This window comes from Hippopotamus amphibius, chromosome 1, assembly GCF_030028045.1.
Source record: "Hippopotamus amphibius kiboko isolate mHipAmp2 chromosome 1, mHipAmp2.hap2, whole genome shotgun sequence".
NCBI lineage: Eukaryota > Metazoa > Chordata > Mammalia > Artiodactyla > Hippopotamidae > Hippopotamus > Hippopotamus amphibius.
In genome coordinates this window covers 221,240,923-221,262,479 of record NC_080186.1, presented here as the reverse complement: position 1 = coordinate 221,262,479, position 21,557 = coordinate 221,240,923, and the positions used below count along the sequence as shown (strand labels likewise).

Sequence of the window (21,557 nt, the reverse complement as noted above, 5' to 3'; positions counted from 1 at the left end):
AGCTTTTATGTTAATTCGCACCATTTGTTTTTCTTTTGGTTATTTTCTAGTTTAGGTTAAATACTTAATACATTTTTAGTAAGAAAAGCCTTTGTATATACATTTTCCTCTGAGATAGCTGGTTTCTAAAGTCCTCCTTTTCATCAATATCTGGTTATTTTGTGATCCTTTTGATCTGGAGATTATTATACTGCTTATTTTCTAAGTAGTTTCATTTTTTTTGTCAGACATCTATATGTTGGTCATTTTCTTATTTCATTGGAGATATGGTCTGTAAAAAGCCTTTTGAGACTTTTCTATGTGGATAAGTACTTGATTGACATATAAATATTCCATGGACATAAGAAAGGATTTTATTTCCTAATAGAAGACAAAAGTTTTAGTAGGCAAATATTAGGGCTACAGAGAAAAAATGTATATGGGGATTATACACACGTGTGTGCCCTTGTGCACATAAATTCCTTTTTTCAGAGCCATTTGAAAGTAAATTTCAGGTGTCAATATAATATCCCCTTAAAATACTTCCTTCATGCATCTATGTCTTAGAAACTAAGACCCTAAAATAGCCACAATCTTTTTTTTTTAAATTTTTCAAAGTTTTTTTTTTTTTTTTTTTTAATGTGGACCATTTTTAAAGTCGTCATTGAATTGCTTACAATATTCTGTTGTAGCTCCCTCACCAGGGATCAAACCCACATCCCCTGCATTGGAAGGCGAAGTCTTAACCACTGGACCACCGGGGAAGTCCCCACAATCTTTTTATCACACTAAGAAAGTTAACAGCACATATGTAATATACAGTACATATTCAAATTTCCACAATCATTCCAAAAATGTCTTACAAACTTTTTTTCCAATCCAGGACTCCCAAGTTTCATTTGTTTTTCCATATAGAAAATTGCCCTGCTTTTTAACATGAATTGTCTAGGCCATTTTTCTTGTAGAATGTCCCTCATTCTAAATTTCTTGTCTGATTGTTTCTTTATCGTTAAGTTCAGACTATGCATTTTGGCAAGAACATTGGTGATTTGTACAACTTAAACATCACTGGAGTCATGTATCAGACTGTTAAATGCCACTGGTGGTACCACGTTTGATCATCTGGGTAAGGTGATAACCACTAGACAAGCTTTAATGTAAAGGTGCTGTTCTCTTTTTAGTTTTAACATTCATTAATGATAATTGCTTTGAATAATCTATCTCATTGGTAGTGAGATGATGGTAATTATCTAATTTTATCATCCATTCAACAATCTCTAAAAATTAGCTCCCCAGCCACAGACCTGCCCTTTTTTGTTTTATTTTCTTTTTTTCACTCGTTATAATCGACTAGTGCAGTCGCTCTCAAAGTGTCATCCCCAACCAGCAGCATAAACGTGACTTGGGAACTTGTTAGAAACGCAAATCAGAATGAGTAGCTTGGAGAGGCACCTAGCAACCTGTCTTCACCAGTCTTTTCCATGACTGATGCACGCTCAGGTTGGAGAACCACTGCATAGCCTTGGTCCCAAATTTGGCCATTGGACACCTGATAGGCGACTGCTTAAAAGGATGAGATTGATGTGAGATATTGGAAGACCTCCCGGATAAGGGAGTTATGTGAAAAAAGAATAGGGTCATTTTTTGTAAAAGAAAAAAGTGAAGCAAAAATTTTCTTCCAGGAATTTGGGAATAGGAGTGCTGAACCTAACATTTTACATTCTACTGTGGCTTTGAATCTTCTATCAGAAGCTCAATCACTCTGATAAAGGAAGAAAGGCGAGTATTGGTGTAAACAAGTATAACTCGGGGGGGAACTCGCTGTACAAGGGGATGCTCGGCTCTCTTGTTCAGAGGCCTGAGCTGCTTGCGCTTGTGCTGCAAAGGTTGTGTGTCTCACACGACTGACCATAGTGAAAAACTACAAGCCAGTCAACCATTTGTGTCCTGCATTTTCTCCATTGCCCGGTCCCTGCCCAACTAAGAAAGCTCGACTGTAATCTGCCGGATCAACAAACTGACACTTGGGGGCACCCAGCTCTGTTACGGGTTCGAATCTTACTGACAGCTGCCTCGTAGGGGGCAGTGGGTATCTCTGAACTTGGGCCACTCGTTTCTCCGCCAAATGAGGGGCCTGGACTTAATGAGCTCAGAGCAAAAGTTGATCTCTGCCAGTCTACCCTGGACATCCATCTTCCGAGGCCGCGAATGGAAGGCGAGTGCTAAGATGAGTCAAGAACGGCTATCTCAGCTCCAAGGCTAAAAAGACCATTGATGGGGTTCTCGCCTCCAAGCCGCGGTGCCCGGAGCCGGGGAGTGCCCCCAAACGGCTGCGGCACTCGACAGAGCTGACGCTAAATTAAAGTGCTTCCAACTTTTACCAGTGGCCTGTAAAGGTTTTAACTAGTAGAGCCACGATAAGAGAAGGGACAATAGCAACCATGGCAACCAGAGACCGGGGCGGAAAGGGCGGGGCGGAAAGGGCGGGGCGGGGCGGGGCGCGCCGGCCCCTTCTGGGTGTCCATTTAGTGGCGGGAAAAGCGGGCGTTTCTGGGGAAGAGTCCGCCAGGTCTGCGTGGTAGGTCTTCGCGCCACAGATGGAGACGCCGTCGGAGGAGCAAGCCGCCGCCGAGCCCGTGGACTCCGGAGGGGAAGGCGGGCCGCCGCAGGTCGCCGGCGCCCAGGCGGCGCGTCCCGAGGACCGCATGACCCTGCTGCTCAGGTCGTACCTTCTGGCTGGTCGGGCTGGAGCTGAGTGGGCGGCGTGGCCAGGAGCTCCCCGCTTTGCTCAGAACGTCCAGGGTTCGAATTCAGTGTCGGTCGCTTAGTGGCTGCGTGACTGCATCATTCACTTAAGCTCTTTAAGCCCCTTTCTGCATCTTGGAAAAGAAGAGGGAAATGACGGCTTCCTAGCAGAGTTGCTGTGGGGATTAAACCAGATATTCTGGGGTCAGTGTTTAGCAGAGGACCTCCATAGGGCCTACGGAGCTGTAATCAACACCTTTCTTACCCACTCATGCTCTGGGACCCACATTTTCAAGCCCTTCGTGGGTTGCATCCAGGCCCAGATATACTGGAGGGAGGTTGCTCGGCCCTTTTATAACTATGGATCTTCATTTATTATATTTTCTACCAGCAAGCAATGTCTGTACGTTGCTAGGGGAAGATTTGATGAGAAAGGACATCAGTCTTCTACACCAGTGGGCAGCTATGGCCCTGGCCATATCCATCCTACTCTTTGTTTCTGTGTGACCCCTCAGACTAAACGTTTTCATGTGTTTTAATGGTTGGGGGGGGGGGGGGGGAATCACAAGACTATTTAATAACAGGTGAAAATTATGTGAAATTAAATTTCAGTCCCCTTAAGAAAAGTTTTATTGGAATGCAGCTTTCCTGCTGCAGGGGCTGAGTTGAGTAGTTACAGCAGATACTATATGACTCACAGAGCCTAAAATATTTGCTCTCCGGTCCTTTACAGAAAAATATTTGCAGACTTCTGTTCTAAGTCAACAAGGTGTTTTTTGTTGTTGTTTTTTGTTTGCTTGTTTTTCAAATAAGCTTTTTAACTGTATTTCAGCTGCTTTGAAAGGCCTAGCCTAATAATAAACCTCACAACCTCACTTTAAAAATTCCCTCCTACCAATGCCCAGCAGGTTCCCCCAAACATGGAATCCTGTAGCCCAGGTCTTACCTGTATCAGGATGAGGGAATGGTGGATCCCGGTGGGGCAATTGGCCATGCCACTGCTTGTGGCTTATCTGCACATTCTGCCTCCCCCACCCCCACTTTCTCCTGCTCTTCACTCATGGAAGTTGTCAGGCAAATTTTTCACCTACAAGGGACTGTGCATCTTCTACTAAGATTCTGTGGGTACGGTTGGAAATCTGGAGATAGTCATGCTTCTCCATGGCTCTGCAACATCCGGTTATGATTGCTACAAGATTTAGGTAGATCTGACCCTCAGGTTTCATCCTGTGATTGCCCTCAATTTCTTTTGCTTTGGTTTCGGTTACAACCCAAGATCACACTGTTCCATACTTGAGCAGGCCGGCCTCATGGAGGTGCTTTGGCGGCATCTGGGGCTCCAGAACCTCAGGGTCCACCTTTTGTCTCATGATTATGTAGATGTCATTGCCCAGGAGCTGCTCTACAGGTTCAAGCAGAATTGATCTTGTCGACTTACTGTAAAGAGTCTCTGTCAGGGTTATATTTCCCAAGGCTCACCATCCTCTCCTTCAAAGGCTTCTCAAAGATGGAGGCACGCTGTCACCCATCCTAACATGATTGATGAACTTTTTTGTATTCTCTCCAGGTCTCTCCCCAGTCTTTGGGCCATATACCCAACCCTCTGAGAGTGAGTTGTGAGACCCGTGGGCAACAATGATGGGAACTTAGTTATCAACAGTCTCTTATAATAGATCCATCAGAGGAAGAAGTTTAGAAGACACTGGGTGGGAGCTCTTGGCTTTAACTGTTCCCATTCATTTTATCTGTGGGCCATTGGCTTTGGTGAATCCCTACCCAAAGTTCTTGGAGCCATATAGGAAAATGCTGCTGCAGTCCATTGTCAATTGTGGATGATGGCCACATTAGCCACTGTCCACTGCTAGAGGATCCCATGGGCTTCTTGAGTGGCATATATGGACTTCATCAACTCCTTCTGAGCTGAAAGAGTAGCTTCCCTGTATTACCTTCCCCTATTCCTTTATCTGTTGTGTATTCCACTTAGGAAGAAATGCCCAAAAGAGGTCCTGGCTACCAAACACTATTTTCTCACAGAAGTCCACCTGGCTCATTTTGATGTTTCTTTGTGTAGCCCTTCTCTTTAAGCCCCATTTCAGTGTGGCCCATTTAGAATAAATTTAAAAATCAAGTTTTTAACTTTTCCTCCCAGAATCTGTTTTCCTACTGCGTTTCATTTTGAATATTTTTCTGAGGCCTTAAAGTTCTTTATACCCGTTTTAAAAAAATGAGGCCAGACTGAAAGACTTTAATGCTGTTTGTTTATACTCATTTTGTTGCATCAGCTTCCAAAAAAGATGAGTTGATTTATCTGACAGTAATGAGTAAAACCTCAATAAATATATGACTTTCTTCTCTTTATCTGTTTTCAGGCTAAGAGCACAGACCAAACAACAACTCTTGGAATATAAATCAATGGTTGATGCGAGTAAGTATTTTCATTTTCAAATAAGGTTTTGTGGGTTTGATGTTAAACAGTAGTCCGGGGAAAACAAGATCAGTTTTACAAAAATTTATGTATTTAAGGAACAGGAGGGGCAGCATAATGCAGTACCCTACCCTGTAAGAAGGTGAAAAGCAGGCTTGCCCTGGCCCTCAGGAACTAGCTAGGAATTCAAGAAATTTATATAAAAGAAGTAAATAACAGTGCAGGACAATTAAGTTCTGTTGATCAGAGAACTGGAAAATCCCTGTGGGCTGAGGGAATTGTAGCACTTGCTACCATCAACAGTTTGAACATTAAATTAGCAGAGTAGATGACTGTTAAGCAAGTGATCTGAGACCTGTATTTTGAGAAACACTGGATTATTGGCTTGAGAGCAGGAGAGAGATAGGCATAAAGGCATGAGTGACAATTTTCAATTCTAAACACAGAAAAATTTTAAATTTATCTTTCAAAATTATTAATCCAAAAATCTCAGGAACCAAGAGAGTAATAAAATGAAGGTTTAGTCGTCCTGAAGTAATAACCACCTAATGCCACCTGATTTATTATAAGCCCTTGGGTCACAAAGATAGATTTTGGTCACTTTTTCGTACTCTATGAAATAAGCTTAAAAAATAAAACCAAATAGTACACTAGGTTGAATCAAGAACTGTGGGAAAGCCAAGGGACCTCATAGATGTCTTAGTCACTTCCCTGAATCCACGTTTGCACTTGGGTAATTTTTTAGCTCTGCTCAAATTCTCTTTAAGGCCATAGATCTGAAGGCATTTCTGATATGTTTTTCATCTCCATTCCAGGGTTTCTTCTTATGCAAAAAATAAAACAAAACACTAAAGAAATGGGCCCCCAGCCTCTTTTCTGCTTACTATAGCTAGTAACTATAAGAACTAGGATATAAACCAGGCCTTCTTGCCTCCAAAGCCGTGTCCATTTTGTTACATCAATAATGCTTACCTCCTGAAAAAGAATATATATATGTGTATATATATGTATATGTATTATGTATATACATGACTATATATATGAAAAAGAATATATATATACACACACACATATATATAACTGAATCATTTTGTTATATACCTGAAACTAACACAACATTGTAAATCAGCTATACTTCAATTTAAAAAAAATGCTTACCTCAAAGATGATCAGTGGGTCACTCTCCTTCCCCTGGAGGAATTAGTGGTGTTCTTGTTTCCAAAGCCCATGTTCCTTGTATTAAACAAATTATGTTTACCTTAGAGATGAGAAGTAGGACACACCTAATGCTTTTTCTGGCATGACAGCCACATGATAAAAAAACTATAATTGATCTTAGACAATGAAGTGTAAGGGAAAAGCTATTCAAAATTTGGACCATTGAGGAATTTTCTCTGTAAGTATTCCTGCGCTCACAGTTGAATGAATCGATGCTAGGGATGGAGATATGGTGTCGAACAAGGCAGACTTTACCCTCAATGGAGCCTAAATTCTGTGTAGCAAAACAGGTAAAGAAAGAAACATGCGAGAGAATTATGAGGCGAGGTAAATGTGATGCAGGAAATAATGATGTGATAAGAGGGAGGGAAATAGTGGTGTGATAGAGTAATCAGAGATGGCTTCTTCAAGAAGATGACCTTGGAGCTAAAATCCAAGTGATAAGAGCCTGCCTCCTCATGCAGTTCTTGCTTTCCCTGCATAGATAATTTTATTTTTAGGGGGTTTTGACTTGAGTCACTCTGAAAACTTGAGTAGATTTAATAGTCTGCACGCTAGAATTTCTACAACCAAAGGAGAGGACATATTTGAAGCCAACCATAAGAAATCAGGTTGTAGTCTTCGAGAGAAGATATTTATCTACAATTTATTAGTGTTTTACCATTAAAAAATATATTACTGATACTTTATTGCTTGAAGAATTTTTTTTTACAAGTGCATCTATTTTAAGGGTGCAATTTGATGTTTTGATAAATGTATGCATCTCTGTAACCACCACCACAGTCAAGATGTAGAACATTTCTGTCACACCTCCCTGTGCCCCTTCACACTCAGTCCCCACCCTTACTCCAGCAACCATCAATTTTATTTCTGTTACTATAGATTTGTCTTCTGGTGTTGTGCTGTCCAATACAGTAGCCACTAGCTAGAGGTTGCCTTTTAAAGTAAAATTAATTAAAATTAAATAAAATTTAAAATTCACTTCTTTGGGACTTCCCTGGTGGTGCAATGGTTGAGAATCTGCCTGCCATTGCAGGGGACACAGGTGTGATCCCTGGTCCGGGAGGATCCCACATGCTTCAGAGCAGTTAAGCCCATGCACCACAACTACTGAGCCTGTGCTCTAGAGCCCGCGAGCCACAACTACTGAAGCCCGTGCACCTAGAGCCTGTGCTCTGCAACAAGAGAAGCCACCGCAGTGAGAAGCCCACGCGCACAGCAAAGAAGAGTAGCCCCCACTCGCTGCAACTAGAGCGCAGCAACAAAGACCCAAAACAGCCAATAAGTAAATTAATTAATTTAAAAAATTCACTTCTTTGTTGCACTAGTCACATATCAAATGCTTAAGCCACAATGGCTGGTGGCTACCATATTGGACAGTGCAAATATTAAGCATTTCATTCATCACAGAATAGAACAGTGCATTTGGACAGCACTGTTCTAGAATTTGATGTACATGGATTTATATGGTATGTATTTTTTTGTTCCTTACATCTATTGTGACTTAATTCACATAACAAAATTCACCATTTTAAAATATACAATTCAGTAACTTTTAGTGTTATTTACAACGTTGTGCAGCCATTACCACTATCTAATTCCAGAACATTTCCATTACCCTAAAAAGAAACCCAAAACCTGTTAGTAGTCACCCGCAATGTGTCTGGCTACTGTTGTGCAGCATAGTATTTTTGTGATTCATCCATGCTGTTTCAGTAATTCGTTCCTCTTCATTGTGGAGTATATTTCATGATGACTGAACCACAACTTGTTAATCCATTCACCTGCTGTTGAACATCTGAATTGTTTCCAGTGTTTGCCCCTCGTGAGCAAAGCTGCTGTGGACAGCTGTCATTTGTATATCTTTTTGTGGATAATTTTTCATTTCTCGTGGTTGAATACCTAAACGTGAAGTTGCGAGGTCATATGGTAAATGAATGTTTAACTTTTTAAGAAACTACCAAACAGCTAAAATGATTACACCGTTATGGCAGATTTCCAGAACTTGGTACTATCAGTCTTTTTAAATTTTAGCCATTCTAGTAAGGGTGTATTGGTATCTCATGTGGTTTTAATTTACATTTCCCTAATAACTAACGCTGTTGATTGTCTTGTTGGCAATTTATATATCTACTTTTATGAAGCAGATATATGTCTGCTTTTATGAAGTGTCCCTTCAAATCTTTGCCCATTTTTTTTACTTATTTATTTATTTATTGGCTGCGTTGGGTCTTTGTTGCTGTACGCAGGCTTTCTCTAGTTGTAGCGAGCCGGGGCTACTTTTTGTTGCAGTGCGCGGGCTTCTCCTTGCAGTGGCTTCTCTTGTTGCGGAGCATGGACTCTAGGGCGTTCGGGCTTCAGTAGTTGCAGCACGTGGGCTCAGTAGTTGTGGTATGCGGGCTCTAGAGTGCAGGCTCAGTAGTTGTGGTGCACAGGCTTAGGTGCTCCCTGGCATGTGGGATCTTCCTGGCCGCAGGGATAGAATGTGTGTCCCCTGTAAAGCTCATGTACTTCTGGCTGTTGGAGGTCTTCTTCCAGTTATAAAATTCCAGTACATCCAGAACAGCTTGTGGGTTTTTCTTCTGCTCTGACTTAGTGATATTTGATGTTTGAAGCCAGTGGGCCCACTGCTCTGACTTCCTTGTAAACTTGCCTGTGACAGCATCAAAGCCAACGTGAATCATGTGCTCAAAATCTGAAGAAAGAGAAATCTCTGGCGGTTCCTTCTTCTTTATATTTATTTATTTTTTCTGCTTCCCCCCCCTCCCCTTTGTGCTGCTTGGTCTGGCTTCACCTGCTCATTGTGTACCATGTGCAGAGGCCCTGCAGTAGGCCTTTCAGAACAGAGTTGCTAGTGGGAAAGGGCTGCTCCCGACACTGCAGCTCCGCGCGGGCCTGTGCAAATCTTTGCCAGTTTTTTAATTGGATCGTTAGTCTTACTGAATTTGAGTTCTTTAATTATAAATGAATACATTATGTATCCTGTGAAACACTAAAGAATAAAAGATTCACTCTTTTTAAAAGAAGGAATAATAGTCCTTTTTCAGATAAATAAATATATACGTGTGTGGGTACATATATGCATGTATATGTATATGGCAGAAATTTTCTGCTACTTTGTTACTTGCCTTTTTATTGTCTTAGCAGTGTCTTTTGAGAAGCAGAAGGCATTAATTTTGATGAAGCTCTATTTTTCACTCTTTTTTCTTTTGCGTTTTGTGGGTTTTGAGTTCTGAGAAACTGTGACTACCCCAAGGTTGCAAAGATTTTCTCCTGTATCCTAGAAGTCTTAAGGTTTTAGCTTTAACATTCAGGACTGTGATTCTTTTTTGAGTTAACTTTTGTGTATAATGTGAGCTAGGTAAGGATCAAGGTCCATTTTTTTTTCCATATGTAAATCCAGTTTTTCTAGCACTATTTGTTGAAAAGACTTTTCTTTATCCATTGTATGTGTGTAGGTCTGTTTCTGGACTTTTTCTTCTGTTCCTTTGAGGTATTTGTCTATCTTTACAATGGTACAATACTGTTTAGATTACTGTAGCTTTATAGTAAGTCTTTTTTATTTATTTATTTGGTTGTGCTGTGTCTTAGTTGTGGCAGGTGGGCCCCTTAGTTGTGGCTCCAGGGCTCCTTAGTTGCAGCATGTGGGCTCCTTAGTTGTGGCATGCACGTGGGATCTAGTTCCCTGCCCAGGGATCAAACCTGGGCCCCCTGCATTGAGAGTGAGGAGTCTTACCCACTGCATCACTAGGGAAGTCCCCATAGTAAGTTTTGATTATCAGCTACTGTAAGTCCTTCAACGTTCTTTGTCAAATTGGTTTGACTATTCTTGGTCCTGTGTTTTTCTACATGCATTTTAAAATCAGTTTGTCAGTTTATACAGATTTGACTGGGATTTGAATGGGATCTATAGATCAGTATATTTATATATACTGAAATTGTTATATTTGTGATAATGATTCTCCCAATACATGTAGATAGTATATCTTTCCATTTCAGTATTTGGTAGTGTTCAGTGTAGAAATAATACACACATTTTGTTAAATTTATCCTTAAGATTTTGTGTTTTGGGATGCAATTTTACATGTGTTTTTAAATTTTAATTTCTCATTGTTGTTAATACAGAGACATACAGTTGTTTGGTTTTTTTTTTTTTAACATTGATCTTGTTCATTTTTTACTCTCTTTTTGTATCATTCTAAAACTGTGCTGTCCAATATGTTAGCCACTAGCTCCATGTGACCATTGAACACTTGAAATGTGGTTAGTTCTCATTGAGAAGGACTATCAATGTAAAATATGCACAGAAGAAAAGATGGTGAAATGTTTCAGTAGTAATCTGAAATTGATTACATGTTGAAATGATAATATTTTGGATCTGTTGAGTTAAATAAGTTATATTAATTTCACTTGTTTCTTTACTTTTGTAATGTGGAAATGAAATTTAAAATTACATATTTGGTTTGCATTTGTGGCTCACATTATATTTCTGTTGGACAATGCTTTTATAAAATATTACTAATGTCAAAAATTTATTTATTTGTAGATGAAGAAAAAACTCCAGAACAAATCATGCAGGAAAAGCAAATTGAAGCGTATGTCATATTTTAAAATTTTAGTTGTGGTTTTTACAGATTTAATAATATTATCCATCTTATAATATTGTCTTTCTTTTTCCTTTCATTTTTTTTTTCCAAATAACTCGCCATGCACGTATTGAGAAGTTGTTGATGTGGGATGTAGACTTACATGCACATGAGTGATCGTATTAGCACTTTTGGCATCCCCCCACCCCACCTTAACAAGACGCTTAGCAAAGTATCTCAGTAGGAATCAGTTTGCCAAATCTGTAAATGCATAGGTGTGGGGAGCCTGTAGAATACTTTTATTTAGATAACAGGCAGTTTACTTTCTTCAAAGATTTACTTTATACCTTTATCCCAGTAGTTACTTTTTCTGATATTGCTGAGATCCTTTTTGTTGATGCTTCTTTGGCAGTAAAGTTGAAGAACTGGAAAATGAAGTTGAAGAGGCGAAAAATGCTTTTGAAATGAAAAAGCTTGCGTTAGACAGGTAATTATTACCTTTTAAGTGTGCAAAATGTGCATGGCTCAAGGTGGAGCGGATATTTTAACTAGTCTGAATTAATCAGTCAAAATGATGATTAGATAATGGTCCTACAAATTTCAAGCCCTGAGAGAAAAGTTACATTATTCATTAATGTCTTCATTTGAAGAAGTTACAAAAGATAGGGTTAATAAGGAAATGTCAATCAAGATAATAGAAGTGTGGGGTTAAATTTCATTTGATGTTTGAAAGGATTACACGAATTCATTCCAGTAACTCTTAATGGAGTAAAAGAATTATAATTGAGTTTAAATATATTTTTAATTTTAGGCTTTGCGTCTGTATTTTAAAATTCATTCAACAAATATTTGAGTGCTTACTGTGTCATAAGCTTTGGGCTGGAAGTTGGTATACAGCTGTTAATAAGACCAATGTGGTCTCTATTATAGACTTATGATCTAAATTAATAATCTCAATTAAGTGAATGACTCTAACAGTTTTTTCCTTGTATTTCTGGCCTTCCCAGATGAATTTATTAACATTTAATTGAATAATAGTTAAAGCCCTTTTAGTTGCTTCTAGCAGTGAACTTTTTTCCCTCATTTCATATGCTGACTCATTATATAGACCATATTTTTTAACTAAGGTGACTTCAGAGCTATTAAGATATTCCCCCTTTAATAAAATGACTAATATTGATGAGCTTATTACTTTACTATTATTTATTAGCTATTTGAATTTAAAAATAAATTACAGATTACAGCACTTGCTTGTACATAGATGTACTTTAAAGTTTACAGTCCAGTATGGCTTTATATTCCCTAACTCTACCCATCTCGGGCCCTCTGTAGTGCATTTTTCTCCTTCCAGTTCTGATGAGATGTAATTGACATACAGCAGTGTATAAGTTTAAGGCATGCAGCATAATGTTTTGACTTACATGCATCCTGAAATGATTATCACAGCAGATTTAGTGAACATCCATCATCTCATATGGATACAAAATTAAAGAAATAGGAAAAAAAATTCTTTTCTTGTGATGAGAACTCAGGATTTATTCTCTTAACTTTCGTATATAACTTACAGCAGTGTTAATTATATTTATTATGTTGTACATTACATTTTGTAGTGCATTAATACTTCCTCCTGGCCCTACACTAAGGTGGATGGCTTGGAGAGCAAGCTCAGGCTGAGTGTCAGGTGTGCTCACCCCCTCTGCCTGGCCATGCACAACCACGTGCAGCAGCCCCATCCATCTTGGTGTTACTTCATATTTCTATGACTTACTTATCAAAGTATTTCCCATGTAATACTGTTTAAAAATCTAGTTTTGTTTTATGTTGTATTTAAAGAGAAATGAACCTTTACCATGTTGTAGTTTTTTAAAAAATATGTGTTTATTTATTTGACTGCCCTGGGTCTTAGTTGTGGTACTCGGGATCTTCATTGTTGCATGTGGGATCCTTTTTTTGGTTGCGGCGTGAGAACTCAGCTGTGGCATGTGGGATCTAGTTCCCTGACCAAGGATCAAACCCAGGCCCCCTGCATTGGGAGCGTGGAGTCTTAGCCACTGGACCATCAGGGGAGTCCTGTACCTTGTCGTATTTTTAAATTTTCTTTTCAGTGTACCATAAATGTTACCCATGTTTCTTTTTCTTTAAACAGATTTGTAGATTTTATAAATTTATTTATTTATTTATTGGCTGCATTGGGTCTTTGTTGCTGCGAGTGGGCTTTATCTAGTTGCAGAGAGCGGGGGTTACTCTTTGTTGCGGTTCTCCAGCTTCTCATTGCAGTGGCTTCTCTTGTTGCAGAGCACAGGCTCTAGGTGCACGGGCTTCAGTAGTTGTGGCACGTGGGCTCAATAGTCGTGGCTCATGGGCTCTAGAGCACAGTCTCCATTGTTGTGGTCCACGGGCTTTGTGGCTCCGCGGCATGTGGGATCTTCCCAGACCAGGGCTCGAACCCGTGTCCCCTGCATTGGCAGGCGGATTCTTCACTATTGCGCCACCAAGGAAGCCCTATCCGTGTTTTTTAATGAAAACTTTTTCTCTATAGGATGCAACTTTCAACTGCGCTTAAAAAACACCTGGAGAAAATTAACATCAAGACCAGGTATGTTTTTTCATTTGTTTTATTTTTTCTGGATGTGGTAAGAATGGGAATAAGGGAGGTCAGCATACTGACTAGTTCCATGACTTTTTTGTTTTTCCTTAACTGTCACTGCCGAGCACCTTTATCTGGGGAATAAGAAAAGTGACAATTTCTGTGGGCCTTTGTCATCATTACAACTTTTGTAGTCCCGCTGATATCTTGTTCCATATGGATTGGGACCCTAAGAAGCAACGGAGGTTTTACCCAGACCTGCTGAGAATTTTGAAGGAAGCTTTTGAAAGTTAACTTTTCGGGATTTACTGTAAAACAGGTACAGTGCTATCTCATTTCAGCCAACAACAACAACCACCCAATGAGATAGGAAGTATACTCCTCATTTTTCACTGGCAGAAATGAGCTTGTATAAGTTAAATAATTTGCCAAGGAACATAAAATAAAGACTCTGGCAATCGAAGGTCATCTATAATCTGATCCTAAGTGCCTGGCTACAGGGACCTTACCTGTGATTTTATCTCCCAAAGCTCTAATCTTGTGATAAAATGCCCGCCCTGCCGCCCCCCCATCCCGCCACCCCGCCCTCCCCATTGGCAACAGGGTAGTACCGAGGTAGATCTGGTACTTTCTCTATCTGGACATCTTAGCCCAAACTGATACTCATTCCTCCCATATTCCATTTAACCCCAGGCTTACGAAAATCCTAAAATCTAAGTTTGGGCTCTCTAAATATTGCTCCTCTATAAAAGGAGAGCTTAAAACATTCTTGAGTTAAAGGAGTGCAGGATAGATTCATCATATTGACACCCAAAGACAGCACAAAAGCCAAGTAGGCCGAGGTTGTCTTAAAATTAACAACCATGTATACCTATAACTAGCGGAAAATGAGTTCAGCTCTCACAGATCTGTGCAAAGATTCCCCCTTTCCGGCCTTCCCAATAAACTTCTACAATATTTCTCATGCCTAGCTGATTGTCAGAATAATTAGTATTATCACAATGATCACATTGCTGGTCCCATCCCAAACCTACTGACTCAGGATCTCTAAAGATGGGGAGCTGGCAGTCCACATTTAGCAGGCCTCCTGATGGACTGTGGCACTCTGAAATGTGAGAACCACTGTTCACACCCAGTCTTGTTTCCACGTTTTTACTCCAGCGGTACCAAGCTGCTTGATCTAGGTAATCTTCATAATTACACTTGACCCTTGAACCACATGGGTTTCAACTGCCACTTAACGAGCAGGTTTTTTTTTTTTTCCCCAATAAATATAATACCTGTATTTTCATTTTAGAGATCTTTAAATTAACTAAGTATGGGGGAAGGTTTGTGTTTAGTTAGAAGTTACAATATGTGGAATCAAAAGAACTAGGGTTTGATCCAAACTCTTTCAGCTTTCTGTCCTTGGGTGAGTCATTTAATTCCTCTGTGTTTGAGGTAGAGATAGCAGTGCTCTTGACTGTGTGGGGTGGTTGATGTCCCTAACCAACTCACCCCACCCACATTGTTCAAGGGTGAACTGTACTTTACATCCTTTAAGACTCAGGGGTTTCCCTTGTTCCGCCCTTTGCACAACTCTTAACAAGGGTTCATATCCACTACCGATTCTAATGAAACCATATGCTGATTGTAGATGTATTTTTCTCCCATAAGATTCTTTCCTCTTTGAAAACAGGTAGTGTGTTTTATTCTATTTTATATTCTTGGTGCCTGGCACAGTCTTGGCATGTAGTAGTCACTCAGAAATACTTGTTGAAGAAATGGGGTAAAAGCAGTTTATTCAGTGAAACTATTCAGTATGATAAATGGTAGATACATATCATTCTACATTTGTCAAAACTTGTAGAATGTACAACACCAAGAGTGAACCCTGATGTAAACTAAGGACTTTGAGTGACAAGAATGTGTCAGTGTAGGTTCATCATTTGTAACAAATGGACCGCTCTGGTGGGGGAGGCTGTGCAAGTGTGGGGGCAGAGGGTATAAAACTAGTGTAAAAGCTGAAGTCTATTTCCAAAGAAAAGCTGTGTATTAGCAAGTTATTAGGGTTTCTTCTCCCCAAATATGAGATTTTTAGAAATATTCCTGGGGAATTCCCTGGCAGTCCAGTGGTTAAGACTCCGTGCTTCCACTGCAGGGGTCATGGGTTCAATCCCTGATAGGGGAACTAAGATCCCACATGCCGTGCGGTGCAGCCATGGGAAAAAAAAGAAAAAAGAAATGTTCCGGCATGCTTAAATTGGATATTCTTTGTTGTCTATGAGCAAAAATCTTTCTAGGGAAATGCATCTCTAATTTTAAACCGAAATTTAGTTTACATCAAACTTTTTTAGACTTTTTTGTTAAACAATGACTTTCTGTTGAAGTATGCAGTGTGTATAATGAAAGTAAATATGTACTAACTGATTTCTTAATTAATGAGATTTTTAAACTGTTAATAAATCATATTTTTTATTCTTTTTCAGTGTGCTCATGGATAACATGAAACAAGTATTAAATCTAAATAAAGTAATAATGAAATCACAGCAGGTAAACTTTGAACGTAAAATGCTGCTTATACATTCTTATGATTTTAGTCACACATCCCTGCTGGTAACTGTATGTGACTAAATAGGATTGCCCAGAGAGACTGGGGTGTTTGGAATTCACTGTCCTTAGGTTTTCTCTCTTTTTTTCATAATTCCATTATTTCTGACTAATCATGTGCTTATCATTTAAGCTACTCTTCCTTTCCCTTTTGTTGTGTGCAAATAGAGGAATTGAAAAGTGGAGCTCTAGAAAATATGAATAGATAAAATTCAGTGATTTAAATATTATAGGTGTGTTCTTGGGTTATGTGCCTTAATGTTTTTATTTCTAATAACAGGAAACTTGGGATTTGGAGGAAAAATTGCTTGATGTTAGAAAGAAGAGATTACGTATGTAGAACACTTTTTGGTTTTTTTTGGAGAACACATTTTCACTTAAGATGAAGATTGCTAAGGCCAGATCTCTCAATCACTGAAAAATTTTTTAATTTTCAAATTTTCTTAAAACTCTGGACATGGCAATTAAAAAAAATAGTATATAAAATTCATTTTGCTTGATTTGTTGTTTTAGAACTTTAAATCACAGAAGTACATTCTCAGTGGAAGGAAAAAATATCAAATAATACAGAAAAGTATAATGTGAAAGCCATACTTCCTTCCTGTATGACCACAGTTAGGCGTACATCATTCCAGGCCTTTTTCCATACCCGTATAAACGTATTCATATATACATAATTTTTAAATGATCACTTGATACATATGGTTCTACAGCTTTTTAACTTAATGAACATGAGATGGCTTTTTGCATTGAAACTCTTGAAATGTTTTATTGAAATGTATTTCAGAATTAATATATATTCTCTATAAGGAATTTGGAAACAAAAATATACATAGGAAAAGTTAAATTTTTACTTTATCAAGAGATAATCGATCTTCAGTGCTTATTATTTATAAAATAAAACTGGCATAATTTTATTCTGTGTTGTAAACTGCTTTTTTCATTTAACAGTATAGGCATGATTTATTCTTTTAAAGTATTATGTGGATTTGCCTTTTTGTAAGTCATCTCAGGGTTAGAAGTAGTCCTGGTCTTCTGATCTCATCACCCTTTGGCTTTTTTCCCATTGCATTCCAACCTGTTTTTTTGATACATTAGCATCCAGGAACCAAGCTCCTGGGATATACCCATTTATGTTCTGTCCCCAGCTAATGATGTTTCAACTTACAAGTTTTTGACTTTACAATAATATGCATTTAGTAGAAACTGAATTCAGATTTTGATGTGAGCTCTTTTCCTAAGCTAGTGAGGTACTCCCGTGTGATGCGGGGCAGCAGTAGTGAGCCACAGCTCCCATCAGCCACGTGGTCACGAGAGCCAACAACGCGTACACGCACAACTGTTACGCTTTTCACCTTCAGTACAGTATTCAGTAAATTACATGAGATATGTAACACATTGTTATAAAACAGGCTTTGTGTTAGATGATTTTGTCCAATTGCAGGCTCATGTAAGTGCTCTGAGCATGTTTAAGGTAGGCTAGGCTAAGCTGTGGTGTTTGGTAGTGAAGTGTACTAAAATGCATTTTTGACTTAGGATAGTTTCAGCTTACGATGGGTTTATCAGGAAGAGCTCAGAACATTTTGGGAAGAGTAGAAAAAAATGCTTGATGATATTTTTCCCTGGAGGAGGGACTCTTACCTTTCCTTGAAAATTTGTCTTGTTGATATGTAATTTTTGTAAATAAAGAGGGGAGTATTTCCTTACGTATATCTCCTGCCTATCCTTTTGGCAACCTAGAATAAGTTCTCTTTGACATGATGGCACAGCAGATATGTGTAGACCGTATCCGTGTCGTACATACATACCTTGAACATCTCACAGAGGACATTATTAAGTATGAAATTAAAACATTGGTGTTGCACCAGAGAAATTATTTTCAGATCAGAATGGAACTGCAGCCTGAAATACTGCTTATTACAACTTTTCTCTTCATGGAAATAATTAGGAACTTTTCTGCTTCATAAGTTTTCAAGATTCTTGTTTATAAGAGTTGTCATATATAGTATATTGTTTTATTTTTAACCCAATAGAGTTAAAACAAGCTTCAGAAAGGAAACTTTTAGAAATACAGACTGAAAAGAACAAACAGAAAGATGATTTGAAAAGTATGGAAAATTCAGACAAGATAAAGACCATACAACAAAACCTGGAGACGGAGATACAGATCACTACAGTTATTCAACACGTTTTCCAGGTAACATTTATATAAAATAGGAAGAGGGGCAAAGAACTTTTGAAAAATGATTGATTCTATTACTTTCAGGTTTATTTTCATTTAGTTTTTGATCTTACAAAATAATTCAGTACTTAATATTGATCTGTTTACATATATATGGAATTCATGTCTATTTGACCTTAAAGGCTTTGGTTTTTCATTGTAGTTAGACCTTAGGCATTTATAAATGGGAATGATTTCAGCAGCTCTGTGGAGGCAGAATGGTATAATTGTGGAGAACATTAGACTCCAAGTTGGGAGGTGGGGAAAACATGAATGGGGGTAGTGGGAATCTAGAGTTAAGATCCTGCCAGATACTTAATAGTCTCTGACCTTGAGGGAATTATTTAACTTTTCTAAGCATTAGTTTCCTGTGTAGAGAATTGAAGGCAGTAATTCATGTTAATCTGTTTAGCATAGTGTCTGTTCCAGGCAAATTCTCAATGAATGTTGCTAGTTATCATGTCAGTTTTTAAATTTTATGTGTTCCTTTAGTCTGGAGATTTTTCTTTACTTTTTTTTTTTTTTTTTTGAATTATAAAATGTCTCTGGAACTGTTGAGATGAAATACTTAACCTACCAGTTTTCAGTTATGAAGATACACAGTTAAAATTGCCTAATATATGTAAAGCATATCCTTGTAGAACATGAAGTCTTATATCTCACCATAAGAAATTCTTTCCCAGGGTTTATTCCTGCCTTTCAGTAGCAGTGAGTGATTTGATCAGGGATAACCAGGTCCCCTAGGCCAGCGGTCCCCAACCTTTTTTGGCACCGGTTTTGTGGAGGACGGTTTTTCCACGGGCTGGAGGGGGGTGCGGGGAGGCGGTTCAGGTGGTAATGCTAGCGATGGGGAGCATGGGGAGCAGCAGATGAAGCTTCACTCACCACCCGCCCCTCACCTCCTGCCGTGCGGCCCGTTTCCTAACAGGCCTCGGACCGTACCAGTCCCCGGCCCAGAGGTTGGGGACCCCTGCCCTAGCCTAACCTCAAGTGGAAGGTTGCATAATAAATACAGAATCATTTTAATTTTCTTTGGCACATGTTCCTTACTACTGCTTTGAAATTTCTATTATTCTGTGTTTCTTAATTTTTATTCATATCCTCTAAATTAGTGTTAATTTTGATTTAATGAACCTGTTGCTTTGTTAAACAGAATATAGCTTTGCCCATCTTAGGAGCTCTCTTTGTTCCTAAAAGATCAGCCCTTAGTGGTTCAGTCATGTTTGAATGCTTACCTCCACCTGCCTTTGTAAATTTGACTGGGTTTATATACACTAGCCCTTTCATTCACTTATAACAAAAATGTGCCTTATATAGGCCAAGGTCTTTCATGTTTTTATATATAACAATTTAACACTTATATTCTGAAATCTCTTATAATAGTATTTCAGTTAGTAATTTAGTATCATTGAGCTGCAGTTTTTCAAAGAATAATGACCAGAATTTTCATTAATTATAACCCTAATCATTCCTCCATTGCTTATCACAAAAATATTCTTCACCTTTGTCAGGGTCTTGAAACTTTGCAAGGGCTGAGAACTAAGCTCTTCTTTTACCTCTTGTAAAAATAATGCATATTACTTACAATTCAGTTGCTTTTCGCCATGGAAGTGCAAAGTGATCTCTGAAACACAGCTGCAGTCTTTTTCCTTTAGGACACACTGCAAGTATCCTTAATAGGTCAAAACTATCCACAAAAACTGGCGAAGTATAAAGATTGTTGTAAACTTTGTAAATATTCCCTAGCATTATGGAGGGCAAGGTTGAAACCTTATTGAAAGTAGAAACGAGGATACAAGAATGCAACTCATGCCGCATGGTGCAGCCAAAAACTAGTTAAATTAAAAGGAATAAGAATGGGTGTCTGTTCTTGGGATTGCACAGTTATCAAGCATTAACAGCTGAGAAACCACAGACAGCTGAGAGCAAGGGTATCATTCTAAAAGTAGGGAAATAAGAGAAAATTTAAAAAAAAAGAATGCATCACTCTTTTTTCTCATCATTGCACAGTAAATATTCATACCATGTTCTGTAAATATTTGATAAGATCAGTGAAAGAGGATTTTTTAAAACTTGTTAAATATTTGAAAGTACTTAGAACTTTACTTTAAAAAAATTTTTTTTTAAATTACAGAACCTCATTTTGGGGAGTAAAGCCAACTGGGCAGAGGATTCTGCCCTTAAGGAAACTGTCCTGCAGCTTGAGAAGAATCTCACCATGATCCAATAAGAATTGTATTTTGACTTTCTTTTTTCCGTCTTTAATGTCATTTAAATCCAAAATTTCAAGTGAAATGCTTTTCAGTGTTTTTGGAACTATTCTAAGACTGCAGGTTTTTTTTTTTTACCTTGAGTTAACAGTGTTACATGGAATCTATTGTTTTAAATATGATAAAGTGACTGGCATAATCTGAAAGAATCTGAAAATCTTAGCCTTCGAAGGGTCCCCAAAGGTACCTAGTCCGGCTTTCCGCTGAGTGTGGACATCTTTTCTACAACATTCCTGAAGTCCCAACTCTCCTTTGGAGTACTTCTGTGTATTTGTTTGTCAACCAAAATATTGGAAAGTTAGAAAAGCATATCCACATCTTTATTATTTTTCAGTTGTCAATTGTATTTTATTCAAATAAATCTCACTTCAGTTCTGTCTCACTACAGATTTTTTTTTTTTGGCTTTTAAAAAAATTTGAGATATAATTGATACATAACATGTAAGTTTAAGATGTATAGCATGTTGATTTGACCACCATGGCATTAGCTAACATCTCCATCATGTCACATAATTATCATTTCTTTATCATGGTGAGAATATTTAAGATTACCCTCTTAGTAACTCTGAAGCATGTAATATGGTATTGTTAACTAGAATCACAGCATTGTACATTACATCTCCAAAATTTATTCATCTTCTCACTGCAAGTTTATACCCTTTGACCACCATTTCCCCACTTCTCCCACTCCCCCATCCACATTTTAAAACAGACACCCAAATAAAGCACCTCAGTCATGAAAAAGAAAAACATATTCAAAATGTTAACAGTTGTGGTTATTACAGAAAAACTGACGTTTTTCTTTTGTATTTTTATGTTTATTGTGCATTACTTTTGCAAGTTAAAAGTAAAAATAAATGTTTATTCTATCTTATTAAAAAAAAGAACTTGCCATCTTTTATCGAATCCAGTTCCATGGTTGGAAAACTCTAATTTG

At 38.3% G+C, this 21,557-nt stretch overlaps 1 protein-coding gene and 1 pseudogene across 1 annotated transcript; both read left to right on the top strand.

The window, feature by feature from the left end:
- The first annotated feature begins 2,486 nt into the window (after positions 1-2,486).
- On the top strand, positions 2,487-21,002 carry CENPH (centromere protein H). The gene is made up of 9 exons (XM_057741908.1): positions 2,487-2,701; positions 5,094-5,149; positions 10,914-10,962; positions 11,366-11,440; positions 13,493-13,549; positions 16,009-16,072; positions 16,410-16,461; positions 18,163-18,326; positions 20,485-21,002. The coding sequence occupies exons 1-9, from the start codon at positions 2,577-2,579 to the stop codon at positions 20,578-20,580; spliced, it is 738 nt and encodes a 245-aa protein (XP_057597891.1). The 5' UTR covers positions 2,487-2,576; the 3' UTR covers positions 20,581-21,002.
- LOC130856890 (mesoderm-specific transcript homolog protein-like) lies at positions 3,681-4,643 on the top strand (annotated as a pseudogene).
- Positions 21,003-21,557: the final 555 nt, after the last annotated feature.

Excerpts from the sequence above, each read along its gene's own strand:
- CENPH (XM_057741908.1), top strand. The coding sequence starts at position 2,577 with ATGGAGACGCCGTCGGAGGAGCAAGCCGCCGCCGAGCCCGTGGACTCC. Across the intron at positions 2,702-5,093 it reads CGCATGACCCTGCTGCTCAG|GCTAAGAGCACAGACCAAAC; the intron begins GTCGTACCTTCT and ends ATCTGTTTTCAG. Across the intron at positions 16,073-16,409 it reads TAATAATGAAATCACAGCAG|GAAACTTGGGATTTGGAGGA; the intron begins GTAAACTTTGAA and ends TTCTAATAACAG.